Source organism: Momordica charantia (genome assembly GCF_013281855.1).
Source record: "Momordica charantia cultivar OHB3-1 chromosome 6 unlocalized genomic scaffold, Mcharantia_2.0 BLBB01000006.1, whole genome shotgun sequence".
NCBI lineage: Eukaryota > Viridiplantae > Streptophyta > Magnoliopsida > Cucurbitales > Cucurbitaceae > Momordica > Momordica charantia.
In genome coordinates this window covers 28,783,091-28,803,798 of record NW_028275164.1, presented here as the reverse complement: position 1 = coordinate 28,803,798, position 20,708 = coordinate 28,783,091, and the positions used below count along the sequence as shown (strand labels likewise).

At 34.9% G+C, this 20,708-nt stretch overlaps 4 protein-coding genes across 5 annotated transcripts; 2 read left to right on the top strand and 2 right to left on the bottom strand.

Annotated features, from left to right (window-relative positions):
- The first annotated feature begins 1,049 nt into the window (after positions 1-1,049).
- On the top strand, positions 1,050-3,571 carry LOC111004499 (zinc finger matrin-type protein). Its single transcript, XM_022275545.2, has 6 exons — positions 1,050-1,376; positions 1,464-1,670; positions 1,752-1,831; positions 2,692-2,767; positions 2,956-3,081; positions 3,198-3,571. The coding sequence occupies exons 1-6, from the start codon at positions 1,227-1,229 to the stop codon at positions 3,339-3,341; spliced, it is 783 nt and encodes a 260-aa protein (XP_022131237.1). The 5' UTR covers positions 1,050-1,226; the 3' UTR covers positions 3,342-3,571.
- A 750-nt stretch (positions 3,572-4,321) lies between these two features.
- Positions 4,322-7,372, top strand: LOC111004498 (Metal-dependent protein hydrolase). Its single transcript, XM_022275544.2, has 7 exons — positions 4,322-4,661; positions 4,919-5,065; positions 5,243-5,341; positions 5,498-5,689; positions 5,816-5,935; positions 6,724-6,795; positions 6,871-7,372. The coding sequence occupies exons 1-7, from the start codon at positions 4,398-4,400 to the stop codon at positions 7,093-7,095; spliced, it is 1,119 nt and encodes a 372-aa protein (XP_022131236.1). The 5' UTR covers positions 4,322-4,397; the 3' UTR covers positions 7,096-7,372.
- Positions 7,373-7,581: 209 nt separating this feature from the next.
- OPT7 (oligopeptide transporter 7) lies at positions 7,582-12,538 on the bottom strand. Of its 2 annotated transcripts, XM_088124990.1 has the most exons (6): positions 12,343-12,538; positions 11,751-12,253; positions 11,549-11,646; positions 8,957-9,526; positions 8,435-8,873; positions 7,582-8,358 (listed from the first exon to the last, which is right to left on the bottom strand). In XM_088124990.1, exons 1-6 carry the CDS (start codon positions 12,377-12,379, stop codon positions 7,753-7,755), a joined length of 2,253 nt encoding a protein of 750 aa, XP_087981116.1. In that variant the 5' UTR covers positions 12,380-12,538; the 3' UTR covers positions 7,582-7,752. The 2 variants fall into 2 exon arrangements, with proteins under 2 accessions (XP_087981116.1, XP_087981117.1); XM_088124991.1 differs by lacking the exon at positions 12,343-12,538 and having other exon boundaries at positions 11,549-11,651; positions 11,751-11,892.
- Positions 12,539-14,988: 2,450 nt separating this feature from the next.
- LOC111025697 (putative serine/threonine-protein kinase WNK10) lies at positions 14,989-18,497 on the bottom strand. Its single transcript, XM_022303596.2, has 8 exons — positions 18,276-18,497; positions 17,915-18,181; positions 17,463-17,500; positions 17,092-17,319; positions 16,782-17,002; positions 16,530-16,687; positions 15,933-16,437; positions 14,989-15,828 (listed from the first exon to the last, which is right to left on the bottom strand). The coding sequence occupies exons 2-8, from the start codon at positions 17,990-17,992 to the stop codon at positions 15,113-15,115; spliced, it is 1,944 nt and encodes a 647-aa protein (XP_022159288.1). The 5' UTR covers positions 17,993-18,181; positions 18,276-18,497; the 3' UTR covers positions 14,989-15,112.
- Positions 18,498-20,708: the final 2,211 nt, after the last annotated feature.

The following is a 20,708-nucleotide window of genomic DNA, read 5'->3' as shown; positions in this document are numbered from 1 at the left end:
TAATTCGTATGTTCGAATTTGTGATTTGTAAAATAGCTGGAAAAATTTAAAATTGGTTTGGTTGGATTTTAGATCAAATTTGTTGAATTGATTGGTTAATATATTCTTTTTTTTTAATATATTAGAGACTAATACATCTCTGAAAAATAACAGGAAAATCAAGGGTAAAACTGAGAGAATAAATAAATAGAGCAATTAAACTTTTCCCTGTTAAAATCGCGGTTTTAAAAATTTCCATAATAGAAAATGGTTTGAGAAACTCTAAACATATATTTAAAAAAACATTCAAAGTTGCCAAAGGTGAGCATAAAATTATTATATCACGAGAATCGAAATTTAGTTTTGATAAGATTTTTCATGGGGTAGATAAATTGTTTTAAGTTATAAACGATAAGAACTAAATAGTTACCTACTAAAGCTTAAGTATTAAATTATTATCAATTTAAAAGTAAAGAAACTGGACTCTTACACACTAGAGTTTTTGCTCTGACAATGACGCCTCCAATAAATTGTTAGTAAATTACTTGAATTGAAGGCCATGATCAAGAGATTCACAAATTGATTGGAGTCATTTATCTACTAAACGAAACTAAAGAAGAGATCACAAAATGTAATATTATCAAATTCGAAGTCAAAAGGCCTCTGGATAACTCCTATGTTGCCAATAATGTTGCACATGTGCTGACTTATCAAGCTGCTTCGAGCATCCTAAGAGGAAATTTTGGGAAAGACTTTTCCCGTGTTATTAAAACTTGAGAACGACGATTTGTAAGCTATTGTGCATTCTACCTTTTCAAATAAAGAAAATATAGTTATTTGTCATATGCCATCTAATTTATTCCTTTCAATTCATCAGACAGAAACAACTGATTTCATCTTTTGGTGTAGTCATGACATGACCAACTAAACAAGTTAACAATCGTCGAAGCAAAATTGCTTACTTGAAGATTTATGGCTGTTTGATTCATAATCGGAAGCTAACCGCCAGGTGTCCTTCAATCAATAATGAGATAATTCGAACTAAATCGTTAATGAAACCAAATAAAATCACTCGCAAATTGCTTTAGAAAACAGAATCGTACAGTAATGCCGTGAGACGATTAGGCACGGTTACCAACAACGATTCCAGTCGAGGAATTTTCCCGACGAATTTTCGTTCCAAACTTCTGATTCTTACTTTCTTCCGATTCTCCTCTCACTGATTCGCCGGAATTTGAAGAACCCCAATGATTTCTCTAGCTTATGCTTCTCTATCATCCTCCCCTTCCAATTTGTCTTCTCTGAAGCTTCGTCTCCCCAGACCGCCTTCCACCTTCTCAACATCCCTCTCCAATCTCAAATCCTTAAATCCTTGCGACAAAGCAGCTTCCGACCAGGTAAAATTTTTCTATGCTTTGTGTTATTCTTTTTCTGATTGTTTGATTGGCCGCTGAATGAGAGAATTAACCCCACTTTGATCACAGAAGAGGATTGGGAATGGGGTTTGTAGGGCGGACTTGGGGAACGACGGGCCTTTTGCCGTTGCGATCGGGGCCTGCATTCTCAGTTCGTTTGTTTTTCCGGTAGCTGGCGGTGGTTCCGATGATGAGAGCGATGCCGTCATTGATTCCACCGATACCAGGTTCGCTGTCATGGGTATCATTAGCTTTATCCCCTACTTCAACTGGCTGGTATGTATGTTTCAGACTTTTCGGTTCAATTTACTTTTATTCAGATGTTATTTCATCTTCTTCTTTCGTTTAATTGGATAGAGTTGGGTTTTTGCGTGGCTTGATTCTGGGAGAAGGCTTTATGCTGTGTATGCACTCGTGTATTTGGTCCCTTATCTAAGGTGATTTCCAATTCTTAGATTATTCTCGTTTTTGTTCCCTTCGAAGCTCAGAAATTCCTAGTTTCGAATTCATTTCTAGCTGTATCAGTGAACTAGTTGTCTAAATTTCTAAGAACTCTAAATAAAGAAGAAAAAAGAAAACAAGTAGTGTGATATGAAAAGAGTAGAATGTGCCAGAATGAAGATCATGAGTTTTATTTCATCTTTTAAGAAGTTACAATAACAGGCTCAGTGCCTCAGTAGCGTCCTTATCAAAATTCAATGGACAGGGGGTAATGAAGAACGTTTCATTTTGTTATTAGTGAGTATTTTGTGCTCTGGAAAAAGTTAAGAGGTATGAAGAAGCCCTTGTAGAGTGCTTTTTGAAGCAAATAGTTCACAGTGCTCATTCTATAGATACTAGAAAAACCAAAGAGAATGAAATTTCAGATTAGTCAATTGAAATTGAAGAACCACATTCCGACCTAGCCGCAAATCCCTTTTATGTCAAAGTGGTTGTTAGGAAAGCACTTAAAATCACTTTTAACAGTATAGAGCCAAACATCACAGTAATTTGTTATTTAGCACTTTCACTAAAGACTCGAGTACTTTTGCTAATTTCCTTATTTTAAAAGCATTCCCAGTAACATCTTTTGTCATCTTCATGATGATCACTTCCTGTTAGGACGTTTCAACCTTCAGTTGTGTGGATTTGTTTAGAGCTAAAGCATTTCACCATCCTTCTGGCTAATTGTCGTGTGTTTGAACTTTTAGCCATAGCTAACAATGGAGATAAAAGAAATGAATTTTGTTCATCATTTAAATAATATACACAGCCATCATTTCATTTTTCTCACCATAATTTGTTATTCCCTTATTAGGTCAAATTTATCTCTATCCCCTGAAGAGAGTTGGCTTCCTATTGCCAGTATACTTCTCTGCATTATTCACATTCAGGTATCTTGAGAAATTTCCTGCTTATTAATTGAACTATTTACCAGAGGTTTTGCAAAATGCTGCCCTGGACATCTTGTTCCAAAACATTTTTGAACGCCAACCCATACTGTCATATTGAAATATTGTAGCATTGGCTTGTTTCCATATGCATTTTTTGTTTTCATTCACAACTTGGCATTTACTTGTAGCTTGAAGTGAGCATTAGAAATGGAGATATCCAACCCTTCCAAATATTTGGAAAAACTTCCAAGAAAATTTCTTCAACTACAAGAGGGAGAGACCATTTCAAGGGGTCCCAAGGACCACCCGAAGAGGTAAACTATACTACATAGACAAAGGCAACATACACGTGTTTATACATAATTCATTGTTCGATCTAGTTATATTTGTAATCTGCGTCTGATATGAGTAGTCTTACTTTACATTCAAGAGTGGAGAAAAAGAGGACATGAAGCTGCCATCAATTCAAGAACAATTAAGAGATGAGATTAGAAGATGGGGAGATTCTAAAGAGACATTAGATCATGAACAATCAAATGGAGAATGGGATGATGAACAGAGGAGAAAACATTAGGTGCTATGTTCTAACTTTACTCTGCTTCTGGTGGGGGGATACAAAAACTGTTAATTCTGAAGTTGTATTCATGTTTATACAGCTTGAAAATTAGTTTTTCCTTCTAATCTAGCTTTTTTTTTTTTTTTCTTCTTTCTTGAGATACAACATGTTGGGAAAGGGATTCGAACTCACAATCTCTTGGTTGGAGGTCTATGCCAATTACTATTGAGCTATACTCATTTTGGCTCCTTCTAATCTAGCTTACACATTCTTAAGAACTCTTGCAGTTGTAGTGCTAAGCCTAGTTATCTCATCTGTTTGGTCCGATCAATATTAATGGCAATTTGTTAGATTTCATACTAATTTTTGAACCACGAATGAGAGGAGTGTTGAGAATTTATATACCTTAATCTATGACTATGAGCTTAAATTCTTTATTGTAGTGGTGATTTAAAGTGGGTATTTGAGTAGAAGATTGTGCGTTCAAACTCCTGCAATGTCATTGCTTTCTCAATGTAATTACATGTTGGACTTTGTGAATCACATTAATATTCAAATTTTGAGGTGTTCGGGAGTAGTTTTGACATTTTCTAAAATCTACAATGACAAGAATGATCAAATTGATTTTGGTAATGCCAAAATCATTGTTAAATATGTCCCGATGGTTTATAATGATATACGTGATTTTAGAATAGAAAATGAATGAATTTTTACACATTTAGAGGAATAGCATGATTTTTCAAAGACATGGAACAATGACATCAATAGCCAAAGTCTACAGGACTTTCTATATGTAAATGACTGCAAAATAGTAGAATTTGTATTTTCTTATAACGATATAAAATTTACCATCTAGTAACCAATAAATATGTTGAAGTTGATGCATCAAATTTTAATTATCTGATGGTTTGCCTAATTCACCCCTGGATAAAAAACCTAGGGCACGACCAGATTGGGCTCAGCCATTGAAACAATCGAAGCCCACCATAGGATTCAGACCCGACCCTTCTCTTCCACAAGGAAGCTCAAAAGACCAAAATTTAACATCCCTTTAATGTTGATGATTCAAAGGCCATGGTCATTCTCAATCTTAGCAGAGGTTTAGGGTTTAACCAGAAGCAATTATTCTTCTTCCCCAAGTTTTTCTTTCTCCGTCCTTTCATGGCTTCTTCTCCCGTCGCTTCGGTCTCCTCTCCTTCTTCTGGCGATCCCATTTCTGTAAAGCGAGTGGGCACTCACCATGGAAGCTTCCATTGCGACGAAGCCCTTGGTTGCTTCATGATTCGCCTCACGGATAAGTTCTCCAATGCTCAAATTGTTCGAACCCGAGATCCCCAGGTTTGCGCTGTCGCTTTGTTTTTTCCGTTTGAATGGAGCTGAAGATTGAGTAGTTATTGGGTTTTTTTTTTTTGGTAGTCGTTTCCCAGAATTTAAATGAGCTTTTCTTGTCGGTAATGTAAATTTGGGGACTCTTTTTCCTGCAAAGTCGTGAGAGAAGTGGGCATTTTGAACAGGGTCCTGTCTGTTTTGAGAGTTTATGGCCTGGCTTTTGTTTTCGGCGTGAAGTCTCCATTTCTGATTGAGTTGAGTGGCAGGTTCTACAAGGTCTTGATGCAGTTCTTGATGTTGGGGGCGTGTATGATCCAAGTCATGATCGATATGATCATCATCAAAAGGGTTTTGAAGAGGTTTTCGGCCATGGTTTCTCCACTAAGCTCAGCAGCGCTGGTCTTGTTTACAAGGTTGGTACCCTTTACAAGACTGCCTTTTGAATTTGTCTAGAGCCATGACTATATTTGCAAGTTCTTACTTTTACTTCTCTAAAAATTGTCGTCAATTTTCTTTGATCACTAACCTTTATCGTGCTGTTTGTAAAGAACCTATTAGTTATGATTATTGTTCTTGTTGTTTTGCTTCAGCATTTTGGGAAGGAGATTATTGCAAAGGAGCTTCAGGTTGATGAAGGGCACCCAGATGTGCATAGGCTATTTTTGGCTGTTTACAAAAGTTTCATGGAGGTGCGGATTTGATTATTTTGTTAACCCTTTGTCTGCTGCCGCTGTTAATTATTATAAATATTTGAGCTCAAGGTTTTTCGGCTTGGCTCGCTTGGGTTGATTTATGTTTCGTAGTCATGTCTGTTTCTCTTTTGACATTTATGTTCATTTTGTCAGGCAATTGATGCTGTAGATAACGGCATCAATCAGTATGATATTGACCAGCCACCAAAATATGTGAACAACACACACCTATCTTCAAGGGTGGGGAAGTTAAATCTGGACTGGACGGACCCCGATCAATCACCGGAAAATGAGAACAAGGCCTTTGAGAAAGCAATGGTTTTGGCTGGTGGAGAGTTTTTGGATGTGAGACTTTTTGAATTCAGAGAATATGAAATAATCTTTTAAAAGAGCATGATAAACTTTCTATATTTCCTTGAACATTGAGTACTCTGTTTACTCAGGTGAGTTACTTCCCTTGCTTAATTTCAGAGCGTTCGGTTTCATGCGAAATCGTGGCTACCAGCAAGGTCAATTGTGATGGGATGTCTTGCAGCAAGATATGAAATTGACCCTAGCGGAGAAATAATGGTTTTGACAACATTTTGCCCTGTAAGTAGTACTCCCTTTAAAAATATATATATAAATTGAGCTCTGGTTTCGTTCACTCACTCATTTATTTTTTCTGGTCGCGTTGGAGAGGGTATTGGAATTATTGAATTTGTCCACTTTTTTTTTTTTTTCTCATTTGCATTTGATATTACTGAAAGGTGAAGTATCATCAATTTTTATCTCAGGTTGCTTTTTGGATCATTTGGTCACATTCTTATTTATGATTTTCTATTATTTGACTTGGTTGCATTTGGGGTAATTTTTTAGAAAATGCACCTTTGAATATTATTTTCTGTTACAACTTTTGGAGTAATTCTGCTTTCTATCGAGTATTCTGTCCCCTTTACAATAACATTTCAAAGAACAACTGATATGACGAATTTAATAACATTAAAGTTAAGAGTTCTTAACCATCGAGGTGTTTTTTAGTGTCAATAAGGGCCAGATAGCAAATGGCTTAGAGAGAGAATGAGATCAAACCATGGTGGCCACCTACCCAAATGTAGTAGGGTCAGGAGGTTGTTTCTTGAGATTAGTCGAGGTGTGCCCAAGTTAACCGGACATTCACAGATATTAAAAAGACATTAAAGTTAGAGTTCTGTAATAGTTCTTGGTGTACTATTTCTTACTGATAGTGAAATGACTATTTCCCTCACTTATACGGACATCACATTCGACAAGAAAAGCTTTTTATTAGTTTGAGTTGGAAACAAACATTTTTGTTGTTTACGATGAGTAACATATACTTCATATCAATAATGTTTCGTGTAATCTTCTTTTTCCAACAGTGGAAACTTCATCTATTTGAGCTCGAGGAGGAGATGAAGAATGACAATTTGATCAAATATGTGCTGTATCAGGTACATGTAACTTGTAGTCAACTAATAGAACGTTCAGATATGTTATTTTCCATCCTAATGTGGTTTGATTTTCAGGACGACAGAAGCAAACACTGGCGGGTGCAGGCAGTGGCAGTATCTCCGGACAGATTTGAGAGTCGCAAGCCTCTGCCTGCTCAGTGGCGAGGTCTAAGGGACGAGGAACTCTCGAAAGAGTCTGGGATCCCTGGCTGTGTGTTTGTCCATATGAGTGGCTTTATTGGCGGAAATCAAACTTATGAAGGGGCTCTTACCATGGCAAAACATGCACTGAAGCTGTAGAAAATCACATCTATTTACATATTTACTCAGCTCGTGGCACCGGTCCAGAGAATCTCGTGTCAAATGTGAGTCCAGGGCTTACTGTTTTGTGACTTTCCGAAGTCCCATACTCTATTCTTTCAATTTGAAACATTTGCTGTAGAAACAAGAGGAGGTTATTCTTATGGGAAGCGAAGTCATAAGACATCTTGGATTTTGGTTATTTGGAAATTGAAGTCTGTAATACCATACAGAACAAGGAAACTATCTACTTTTCCACAGGAGATTTTGCTTTTTAGATGTCTCGGCTCAAGTTTTTAGGTTTAGTGGTAATTTAAACTTCGACAATAATTGCTTGCTCTTATATTAGATTTATGATTGAGAACTTTCTAGCTCGATTTATATTATAACTTCTAAAAGTTTTTGAGTTTCTGCAACTGGAATCTTGAAAACATGTCATGCTGGAACCTCATGCTACACCAACAAAGTAATTAAGTACATAAGAGATCAAAGAGAATCGAAAGTCAATAAATTTTTGGACAAACTACGAAGTTCAATATACACAAGATGATGAACTGAAATTCTGTAAGCCAATATGTGCATTTCCAACGGAGGAACTGAAATTCTGTAACAATTCTGTAACTTAGAACTAATTGCATTTCTCACTTTGATTGTACCTTAAGTGAAGAGAGGGCATCCTTCCACAGCAACTCCAGCAGCCGTGGGGCAGTGAGCCAGCGGACAACCATCAAGGTCGTTCCCCCACCAGTCGAGGTCCATCTCCTGCAACCCTAATGAGAAGTACAGTAGCACCCCCATGAAAGCAAGGCCAGCATCCAACGCCCCGGAGAGGACATAGTTATGTCGTCGCCACCATTCGGGCTTGTATCGGTACACTACGAAACCAGATAGAAACCCGGCAATGATCCAAGTTATGTAGTTAACTGCGGTGGCTGGAGGCATATATCCGGTGGCTGCAATCAATACAGGCATGTTGACAAGTTTGATCCACTCTTGCTGTGGAAATGCCTTGATGGCTAACCATACCAAAACAGGAGCAATTGCACCCACAAGGAAGAACCAATTTACAGAAGAATAGTATCCAAGGTCTCCAAAAATCCGACGAGGACCGATCAACCCCCATATCACTGAGGCATCGTAGAACACCGTATCGGACGGGCAAGTCCAAAAGGATTGAGACGAGCTGCATATGTCGGGGATGGTTTCCAAGAGCCACCAGGCAGTGCCCAAATACACAAAGCTGGCTATCAAGGTTCCAACAACCTAACACCAAAACAAGAAGATTTAGAAAGTGCCTTGTTTTGAGATTTTGGCATGAAGAAAGTAAAACAGGATTGACCTGAGCCATGAACATGGTTCTTGGTGGGATCTTCATGTAATGACCGAGCTTGAAATCTTGCAGAAAGGTAATGGCTTGGGTCATGCTAATGTATCCATACACTTTGAAGCACATATTGGCGACGGGATACCCCGGGTAGATATATCCGATAATGTACTCGGTGATTATGTTCAAGCCCGGTGCTTGGTTGGTGATGGCAGTGATGATTCCGATCGGGAGAGTGAAGAAAATGGCGATACCACAGGCGAGTAGAACTCCCCACCATGGCAACTGAAGCTGGTCGTTGTAGTATTCGCAAGCGAAAACGGTGAGCGCGATGTTCGCTAAAAGAATCGACATGAACCACCATTCGGGAACTTGATTGTACTTGCTCATCAGCTTTGTATGTATGTCCATTGTCTTTTCTTGAAAGCTTGACTTGCTCTGCTGCCATATTTCCCTGCCAATTATTTCTCAACTGAAACAGATCAATTCATGCCATCTTGAAGTCGTAGATAGGAGTAGGAAGCCGTAGTGAAATACCTTCCATGGAAGAGAGCAACATGAACAATGGTAGCAGAAAGAGCAGCAAAGCCAACGCCATAAGTAACAGCAAAGAAAGTACTAAGATACAGTTTCCCTTGTCTGTCATAAGCACCAACATCAAGGTGGAAATTGGAGTCAACAATGGCGGAAATATCATACTTTTGACCCTTTTCAGTGAACAAGGAATCCGAGAATATGGGAAATGTGCGAGCTTTGAAAACGTCGAACCAGTAGAAGACTGGGGTCAAAATGTACATGATGAAGACAAAGCCGGCTGCAATATTGGCGGTGGCAAACCATGGGCTGGCAAGTGGGCTGCCCAGATAGGATGAGATGGTGGACCAGTCGAGCCCAATAGAGCCGAGGCCCAGCCCGTGAAGGCCCGAGCCAAGCTGTTGGGCCAGAATGGAGGTGGGGAAGGCCCAGCAGGCCCATGAGAGTGAGGTGAGGATTTGGAAGAGGTAGCCAGGGAAGACGTAATAGGCGAAGCTGCAAATGAAGGATATTACGAAGAATTGGGTTCGGCTTAAACTCCCCTTGCTTCGCTCCTCTTTCTCGTGTAGAGCCCTGTGGAAAAGAATTGCAATAGGTGACAAATAGATTTGTTATATTTACAAATATAATATAAAGAATATGATTTCACAAATATGATAATTAGGGTAGGCGTCTATCACTAAAATTGATGTATATTAATAATAGACACCATGATAAATATATGTATATCAACTATTTTAGTAGCGAGAAATATTTATTAGTATCTATCGTTCATAGGATCTATTGGTGATGGGTGTCTATTAGTCATTGATAGATGTACAAAGTTGAGATGTGTTGATGATTTTTTTTTAATTGTATTATATTTGCAAATCTTTTTAGTATGCACTAGATTTGTTAGGCTTGAATTGTTATACGTGCAACTACAACTATTCTATAATCGAATAAATTTTAAAATGTTTAGCCCTATTTGACAACTATTTCATTTTTTTTCTATTTAAAAAAAAGTAAATTTAGAAACATCTCTTTTACCTATGTGTTATTTGTTTTGTTATTATAAAGATTTTCAAAATCTAAGCGAAATTTTGAAAGAAAAAAAATCTACCTTTCAAAAGTTTATTTGTTGTACGAAAACAAACATAATCAATTTATCATTATTTCCTTGTTTCACTTTTCGACTCTTTTTTTAGTACAACATTGTGGGAGTGGGAGTTCAAACTCATGACCTTCTAATTAGAGATAGGTACCTTAACCACTTGACCTATGCTCGGTTTAGGTTCACTTTTCGACTTAATTTAATGAATTAAGAATACCAATTTCACAAATCCATTTAACGAATTTGAAAGAGTAAAATTGACTAAGGTAGCCTATTATAGATTATATAGAGTGACAGTTGTAAATATGACAAAAACATTTAGTAAAATTAGCATAATAGCAACTAAATTTAATTTTTTTTTCAAATACAACACTTTTTTTTTAACAAAAATAGAGGTCCAATTTTAAAATAACAACTTTACCCAAATAATACTTTACCCAAATAATATATACCGGTATTATATTTGTAATATATTTATTTACTAATATATGTATGTGATATATATCTTATATATTACTAATATGAGTGCTGATATACTTACAATATGATATACTACTGATATAAGTGAAAATTTATAATATATTTAAAAATTAGAAAAAACATGTAACATATTTTGAAATATGTAGAAGATTTTTGCTACCCAATGCAATTTTTCTCATATAAATTTGGTTATTTGACTCAATCAAATTCCAACCATAACCATCAATTAGTTAATTAAAAAAAAAACCTTTTTTTTAATAGAAAAGTTGTAACAAAACAAATAGCTGTCTTGTTGGTTGGCAGTTTTCGTACCCTACAGACACATCTTTTTCTCCTAATTAATAACTCAAAAGAAAACACACAGGCTTGGAGAATTTTTTTATTTTTTATTATTATTTTTTATTTTTGTTTTTAAGACGACTTCATCTCAATGGATACAATAATAATTAGACCAATATATATTTTCATCTCTAAAATTTTGATCAGTCACCCTACTTTTTTCGTGAGGTTGGAGATTAATCTCACCTCTCGCATTTGTTATACTAAAAAAATCTATAAAATTTTGATATTTTAAATTTTATATCAGTTTCTTTTAATAAATGGCAGACCTAAAAACAAGAATTAAATTGTAAAAGAAAATTTTGAAAATTGGGAAGAATTAAAAGAATTTTATCTTTTAGGTGGCATTTAACTCCATTAACAATAGATTATGGTATTAAAATTTTATCTGACGGACCAACATTTTTATCAAAATTTTTACATGTTTATATGTTTCACATCGAGCTAAGTGGTAAATCGAAATTTCTATTATATAATAAAAAATCAATAAAATATTTAAAAAATAAAAAAAGCAGTATTGACATTGACACCATATTAATAATAAAAAAATTTAGTTATTATAAAAAATGTGAAATACGAATCTGTTAATTTAAATATTTTATAGGAAAATATTTATGTAGTATTTCCATAAAATGGCATAATTAAAAAAAAATAAAATATATTTAGAGTTGATAATTGGATACCTGAAGAGTGAAACTTGGACCAGATTCGCCGGCCACCACATCGCCGCCGGCTCGACGAGATATTTCCTGAATATCCCGGCCCACCCGAATCCTAACACCTAATCTTGTACCATTCCAACGCCAAATCCGTTCAATTGCAACTCTAATTTGACAGTAATCGCAAATTTCAAAATTGGAAACTGAAATCGGAGGCGGAGCGAACCTGAGTGGTGACGACGACGATTAAGGAGACGAAGAAGCTGATGCGTTGCTTGTAGAACGTTTTGACGACGGTGACGACGTGAATGGCGTAGACGGTGCCGGCGCCGGAGTTGGCGAAGATGGTGATGAGAACGTGCTCCTTGACATTGAAAGGGCCAGGGTTGAGGCAGAATTCCCACCGATTTCCTTTGAAGAAGACGCGATTTGTGATTCTGGAGGCCATTAAGCGGCCGAGAGGGACGACGGCGATCTGCGCGGAAATGGCGGTGATGGAGAGCGGCTCTTTGCGGTACCAGAAGAATTGGTTGAGGAAGGAGAGGAGGACGCAGGAGAGAGTTCCGAGGAACCACATTCGGAAGGTGAGCACGGGGAGGGAGGCGTCGTCGGTGATCGGAACGGTGAGAGCCACCTGAGGAATTGGGGAATTTTCATCCTCCGGCTGCGGCGGCTGCGATTCTGCGATCTCGATCTCCGACGGTGAAGCTTTCTCATGCTTGGATTGAACTGAAACCAGAAGAAGAGAGATAAAAGAAGAAGAAGAAGAAGGTGAGTGAATGGAAATTGAAATGAAATTATAGGGTTTCAGATTGTACTGAGAGGGGCTGTAATGTCCTGTGCTGAATCTTCCATATCTCTCTGTTTTTCTGTTTCTTCTCTCTCTGTTTTCTTTGCTTGTTTGTTACTTACAAGTTACAAGTTACAAGTTATGTGTTGTTGCCATTAGTGGGCAATATTCATACACGTTTTAGAATCTCTCTCTCTCTCTCTCTCTCTCTCTCTCTCTCTCTCTCTCTCTCTCTCTCTCTCTCTCTCTCTCTCTCTCTCTCTCTCTCTCTCTCTCTCTCTCTCTCTCTCTCTCTCTCTCTCTCTCTCTCTCTCTCTCTCTCTCTCTCTCTCCCCCTCCCCCCCCTTTGTTAAAGGCGAAGAAATGGGATTAATGTCATGTTTACCCTTTTTTTTTCTTCTTCTTAGTATAATATATGCGGTGGGGGTTCGAACTCATGAACTTTTTGTCGTGCCTTGACCACTTGAACTGTTCGATTTGGCAAAGTCATGTTTACTTAAAAGAATAAGAATGAACTTTTTAATTCCGTGTTTACGAAACTAAATCAAAAAGTGAATCTCACCTCAAAATTGATGGCACTCTGGACCTCACACTCTTAATTTACTATTTTTATCCTTTCTCTCCATTTATTATTAATTAATATTAATAAATTTTTTTAAAAAATATAATTCATTGTTAATGAGGGCTGTTTTAAAGAAAAAAAAGTATTTTAGTTGATGTAATTTTATTTAAATTATTAATTATTTATTAATATTAAATAAATTATGATAAAAAAATATTTACTATCAATAATATAATAATAAAAATAAAATATTTATTTTCTTTTTAAAAAATTAATAAAATAATGTATTTGTAATTAGCAAGAAAGAGAAAAGAGGTATACTAGTAATTCTTATATATCTAATTCCAATTCTGATTTCATACTGGTAAACAACATCAAAGGAATTCTAATTCCAATTTCATAAAATTTCTGATAAACATCAAAGGAATAACATTCTCCCATTTATTTCATTTTGATTCATTCTTATTTTGATTATTAGTAAGTAAACATGGCCTGAGAGAAGAAGGAAACAACAACCATCAAGTAGAAACCACTAGTAGATAAATAATATCTACTATTTTTCTTGAGATTGAAAATTTAAGTCCGCATGACCCCACATTTGTGGTACTACACAAAATGAACTATTAGTGAAGAATTCAGATCGAGCAAGAAAAAAGAAAAATGATGTATAATAAGTTGAGCTTTGGGCATGGAATCTTTTGAACACACCAGAAGAGAAGGAAACAGGAGAAGCTTATGTCACAGCTTTAGAAATGGAAGAGTTTTGAGTTGAAGGGTGAAAGTTTTTTTTTTCTTCTTCTTCAGATGTTATAATGTATTATCACGTTGAGCAGTGTTCAAGTTAGCTATTGATTAACCACTTTAGTCTGATGGGAGTCAAGCTGAGTATAGAAATCACAGAAAACTTCTTAAAGTTGAAATAAAAGAGCTTGCTAAAAATTTATCCTTTCCCTAAATTTAAAGAATAGAAACTAAAATTATAATTTAATTAAAAGGATATATAAGTCTATAAGGAGGGTATTTCTGTAATTCAGTGGAGATGAGTTGCATGATAAGATATTTCAGAATAAGCTAGAAAACAAGTTGTTAAGGTAGGGCTATGAGAAAGCGATTTAATTGTTTGATAGCACTAATTAATTTTCAAAATTATGTGAGTATATTGGATTAGTTTAACGAGAACAAATAAACGAGAAAAAACATATTTGATAACGTTTTCTTTTCTTATTTCTTGTTTTCAATTTTATTAAGAAAAATACAACCATTTATGTTCTTATTTATCCATTTTGAATCGATAAGTAGGATATTATGTAATTCTATTTTCTTTTATTAAAAATCAAATTAGTTATGTAGCTTTAAATATGTGTACTAGTATGTTAATATGGACATAATTTCAAGCCACATTGATTAGAGATGAGTAGGAGTGTTCATGGGCGAGGATGCGACCAACAATATCCATCCCCACTAAGTTTCTCATTTATATTTTGCAGGGATTGGGGTGGGAATGCCGGCTTGTTATTATTTTAAAATAATAATAATAATAATTAAATAATTTTTTAAAAAAATTAATTAAATACCTAATTTCCATCCAATAATGAATCCCTATTTATAGGATTAAATCCTTAAATTCTTAAAATGTATAATAAAAGTAAACCTTACTTGAATCCAGATTAATAAGAAGAATCATGATAACAATAAAACTCTTATGGAAGAGTTTGAGATAAGTTGGAACTTGTAGAAATTAAGGAAAGAAAAGACTGGATAGAGCTCCTCAAGTTGAAAAGCCATTATAGAACCATTGAACAATCAAAACTAATGTTTTAACTCGTTGAGCTATATACTGGATATAACATGTTTTAACCAATTGAGCCATACTGGATATTGGGCATGGCTTATGTTGAATCTAAGAAAGTATCTTCTACATAATCAAACATTATAAAAAGAATAATTTGTTAGGAAAAGATCAGAAAGAGAGAGAGCTCATGCCAAAGTGAAAGAATACATGGAAAATATAGAGTTTAAAAAAGTTGCACATGGGGAAGAATGTGGAACAAATGCAACGCAATGAATATGTCTAAACTATGTAATGAAAGGACTGTGGGGTGAGAACAGAAGTTAGGAGTTAGGACTTGGTTGGATAGAATGTAAAGAATAAATGTCAGTATTAAAAAAATAAGACAATCTTCAATTGTTGCCAAAAGAAAACATTGTAAATCCTTGGGAAATTGGGGGCTGTGCTTCAAATAGCACAAGCTTTCTTCTTTGCCATCCACCTCTTCTTGACACTTTCTATTGCTTCCTCTCTCATTCTTGAGAGTTCACAAAGGCACTGGTGGTACTGCAAGTCAATAGCATCAATCTCCAGCTTCAGTTCATCATGGTGATCTCTTTCTTCCACAGAAAACGAGGAAAAGCTCGACAAACTCAAATCTTTAGACATTCCTGAGCAGGAGGAGATTAGAGACGGTTTCGCAAAATCTATCACAGTCGAGACGGAAACTGCGGTGTCAGAATCAATTGGTTCGCTGATAAACACTTTTTCGCCTTCAGGGTGGCCGAAGTCGCCGTATTCTGATCCTTTTCCAGTGCTGTAACCTGAGGTTGTCGAATGGATGTAATCCAGTGATGCGCACGAGATAATCGACTGCTGGTTGTCTTGATCTTCCATGTCGGCCAAATGTGTCAGAGATTTCCTAGCGTCAGCCACCATGGGAGATGACAGTACAAGCTCAGGGAAGAAAGGAGGAATGAAGGTCTTATCCTCTTGAGTTTCAGAGCAAATATTTGCACACGGTTTCCAGCTGGGAACAAACTTGGTAATTAACTCATCTATTAGTTTGGCTATGGTAGTCGCATCTTCATTTGACAGTTCAAGTTGTTCAACCATCTCCAAAGCAATTGCCAAGGCAGTATCAGAATCAAGGTAAAAGGCAAAATGGATATTCTTCGATTTACCTGCATGAAAATAAATGCTCAAGTTACCATGAAGAGTACTAACACACTCGCTAAACAAAAAAGAGCTTTTAGAAGATTCATGAAAGGTTGGCCAAAAAATTTACCACATTGTTCAGCAATGCGCAAATGGAATGAAATTGTATTATGATCCGTCATTTCCCCTTTCAACATCAATTCATTATTCTCAGTGAATCTCTGAAGTTCCAAACTTGAAAAGTGGGAAACTTCATTAATGCTTTTGGCAGTGAGCTCCAGAGTTGAAAAGTGAGAAATTTCATTACTGCTTTTGGCAGAGAGCTCCGGAGTTGAAAAGTGAGAAATTTCATTACTGCTTTTGGCAGATGAGCTCTCTGAGCCTGAGAGTTTCATGCAGCTATGAGCTATGTCCACTGGATTGGAACCAAGCAGTGGAGGATTTACCGATATGAACTGCGCATTCAATAACCTTGAAGGTTCGGAACTATGCTCCTTAGTATTTTCAATCACAAGGAATGGATCTTTCAAGAGTTCACTTGCAGGTAGTCTCATGGATGCTGGAACCAGACACTTCTCTATGAACTGCTTAACTTGAGGATCCAACACTTTTTCAAGGGAAGCAGGCTTTGTACCCTGCAAGAAAGAGGAAATGATTTCAGGATCTCAATTTGATGGACGTATTAAATGGACAAGAGATAATTTGATAGAAATAATCATTTACTTACAGAAGTAACCTTCTTGAATATTTGAGCAGCATTTTTACATTCATTATATGGGTATTCACACGTAACTATTTCCAACATGCACATGCCAAAAGAATATATGTCGACAAGTTCATTATAGTCCTCATCATAAAGCTCTGGGGCCATGAACTCTGGAGTGCCTGAATAATAATCACACGTCTCAAATATCAGTTGAAGTGATCAAGAATACTATCCCCACAAAAAGAACTCAGAGCCTGAAAATGAGATTATTACCAATAACACTTCGAGCAGTAGACTGCTGCATGACAATTGCCAATCCGAGATCTCCAATTTTAACTTCTCCAGTATTTCCGTTAACAAATATATTATCGCATTTCAAATCCCTGTGAATAATTGGAGGATTGTGACCATGCAAATAGGTTAAACCCCGCAGTATCTGCCTTGCCCAGTTCTTGAAGGCCTTCATGTCAACTTTACGGTGCTTCTTTCGATATCTGAATTCCAACGTATACCATAAATGAGAAAATGTTAAATGATAACAATAAACACATTACAGAAATAAAAAGACGACTCTGGATCTTACTGCCTCAAACTCCCAGAAGTGAACAATTCTGTTATCATGTTGATAGTCTTGTTCTCATCATCAACCCAGTAGCTATGGAACTTGATGATATTTTCATGTTTCAGTGACTTTAGGAGATGAACCTCAGAATATAATCGTTGGAGTTGTTCCGGTGACTGCAAAACATCTTCAATGTCCACTTGGCTCCATGCAACTTCTATTCCACCGACTTCGTCGAATGCTTTGTATCTGAAGAGTCGACAACAACATAAACAGACCACAAGTCAAATAATATACCCTTACTTGTTTGAGAAGGTACTCAACTAAAAACTGATGTAACAGACTAGCAGAAAGAATAAAAGGATTGAGATTGATAGATATCAGAAGCATACACTGTCTTGAATGCTCCTTTACCCAAAATTTCATCGTACTGAAAAGTTAAAAGAAAAGTAAAAATGAGGACTGAATCATAAAGACAAATTGGAGAAAACATCTACACAATAAAGCAGAACCAAAAAACACATCCATAACATAAGTAGTCGATTATCAAACCATTAGCGACGAAACCACCAATCCAATGAACAATATCGAGTTTAGTGGTTAATCACGGTTAATAAAGGTAACACAAATTTGTGCTTACAAAAGTAAAACAAACCAACTAAATCTGTAATCAGCAGCGAATCCCCAAATAAAAAGTTAAAAAGTAGAAATATAAAGTGCAAAATTCTCCCCTTCCTACAATCCAGCCAGTAGCTAGGGCAAATCCCGAGCTGATGACAAAATTCAAAAACCTAACCATGGATCGCCGAAAAACAACAAAGGAAGAGCTGGTTAAAAAAAATACCCGTATGTACCGTCCCGTCGGATCTTTCTCCGCAACCTCACGATCTTCAGGCTCAGAATTCCCAGACATCAAATCCATCGCAGCAACACAGGCAGATTGGAGAGAAGAAGAAGGGAAGAGGGGGGGAACAATAATGGAGAACCCAGTGAGTCAGAGAAGAACAATGAGAATGAGGGCGTGAAGGCGTTCAGAAAAGGCCTCGGAAGCGGCGTCGAAAGCGGAGTGGAAGTGGAATCGGGAGCCCATGAACATCAACTCCATAGGCGACTGCAAGCGGAGAGCAGAAGAAAAGGGATGAGCAGAGATTGTACACATCGCAAAAGGAATCATGGGTTGGGGGATATAATAAGCATCCGCATACCTCAAATTGGTTCCTCCCCGAAATCGGAAAAGGAAACCCTAAATTGGAAGGGAGAAGAAAACCCAGAGAGGATGCGATTGAATTGAATTGTTTGTTGGAGTCGTCGTCGTCCCCAAATTCACAATTCACAATTCATAATTTCACAATTCAATTCAACTGTTCAAACACTGAATTTAGCTCCGCCACCCTTCCTCTACCTTTTTTTTCACTATTTTAACCATAACCTGATAAACATTGACAATATGAATGAATATCTGTTTTTTCTCTTTTTCTTTTTGATAAACTTTATTGTAATTATCTTTTCGATAAATTCCACTAAAAAAAAAAATCAACCATTCGCGAGATGATAATTTGAACCTAACCTCTAATTTAATCTATATGCTTAACGAATTCAACGTTTATATTGGCAATAAAAAAAATTAATATGTATTTTAACCAATATCACAACATTTTAGTTTTTTATAATAACATAAGTTTTACTTCTTTTCTTTTCACAATTATATCTCTTCGTTAGAATTATTTTTTCAATAAATTTTATTTAAAAAAATGTTTAATTGGCATATGAGAATCCAATAGTTGGATAGGAAATATATGCTTAATTAGTTTTTTTTAGGGATAATTAGTTGAGTTAGATTTATATTGTCAATAAAAAAAATTAACTTCTTAATTTTATTTGGTATGGTATATATTTGACTTTTTTTTTCACCATTTTAAGTCTAATTTGATAGATTTGTTTATTATTATCATCTTTTCGATAAATTTCACTTTGTAACAATTATTTTTTGTTCGGGGATGGGTGAGTATTTGAACCCTTGTAATATAAGATAAAAAAAAAAATTAATGTGTATTTTAACAAATATCCCAACTTCTTTTTTTTTTTTTAATATCCTATAAATTTGACTTTTTTTTTTCTAGAAACAAATAAACATGTACATATATGTTACTTTTCTTCTCTTTTCATAAGGTTAATTATACCTATTTAGCATTATTATCTTTTTGAGAAACCCCATAACAAACGAAAAATATTTATCTTAATCCGTTAAGATATGTTTAAGTTGGCGGAAAAAAAGAAAAAAAAAACACAAAACAAAACAAATGTCACAAATTTTTTATTTTTAAATATGGTATAAATTTGAATTTTTTAATGTACAATTGAGTTTGACTTTGATTTGAATTAGGCTAACTTTTAAATATTTTAAATATTTTGGTATATTTAAAAATATGTGTTCATTTAGGCTAACTTTTAAATATTTTAAATATTTTGGTATATTTAAAAATATGTGTTCATTTAATGTTGTTTTACGTCATTGTCTCATATATATATATATATATATATATATATATATATATATATATACTAATTAATTTACGTTTAGTGATTTTTTTAACACAACAAGTGAAGATTCGAACTTACTATCTTAGTTGGAGATATATGACTTAATTAGCTGATCTGTTTACTATTTTATTTTTTGTGTGTTTTAATTTTATTCTCATAGTTTAATTTGATAAAAGAAAATTATTGGTAATTTTTGCTGTAATTGAGACTTTTATTGTGTTGAGGGCGAAATCAAAAATAAGTAATAAAAAAAGAAGAAAAAGTTAAAGAGGTAAAATTGAAACAAAATAACTTAGACTGGATTGGTATGTGAAGCCCAAACATTTTGAAATGATCAAATATCAGATTTACTCTTGAAATTTAAATTCTCTAAGATATTTTTAAAAGTAAAATTCGAAGGGTAAAACTTTAAGGATAAGATTGAATGAGGATAGGAATAATTATCTGTTATTCAGAGTGATAGATTAATTTAATGAAAATTTTTATATTTTTATATTTATAGGGTAATTTTTTTTTTTACTTAGAAATATAGATTGTGTTAACTGTTAATTGGTTGGTCAATGTGATATTTTTTCTTTAAAAAGTAGCCTCGTCTTTGGAGTTTGAATTAAAGTTTAAATGGGAGAGAATTATTTCAATATACTTTTACTCTAATTTTGTTTCGGCACGTCCTGAGAACATACTTTGGGCACCGAATTTAAATAATATTTTCGAAGCCAGTAAGTTTTTTAAAAATGCAATGTTTGTAATTAAAAAAAAATTAATATTTACAGTTAATTTTTAAGAAAACATATTTATTTATAAAGTTTTCTGTTTTTGAAAATCAAATTCCTAAATACTATTTTCACTTTTGCATTAATTTATTTTCCTATAAAAGTTTTTGAAATGTTTTCAGAAATTAAGCCAAAATTTTGAAAACTGAAAAAATTAGTTTTAAAAACTTATTTTTATTTTTTGTTTATGTTTTTGAAAATTAAGGTCGATAATTATTTCGTTTTTAGTTTTCTGTTTTTTAAAATTATGTATTCATCGTTTTAAAAACACATTTAAACTCTTAGCCAAGTTAAAAATTAAAAAAAAAAAAAAACAAATTTTTG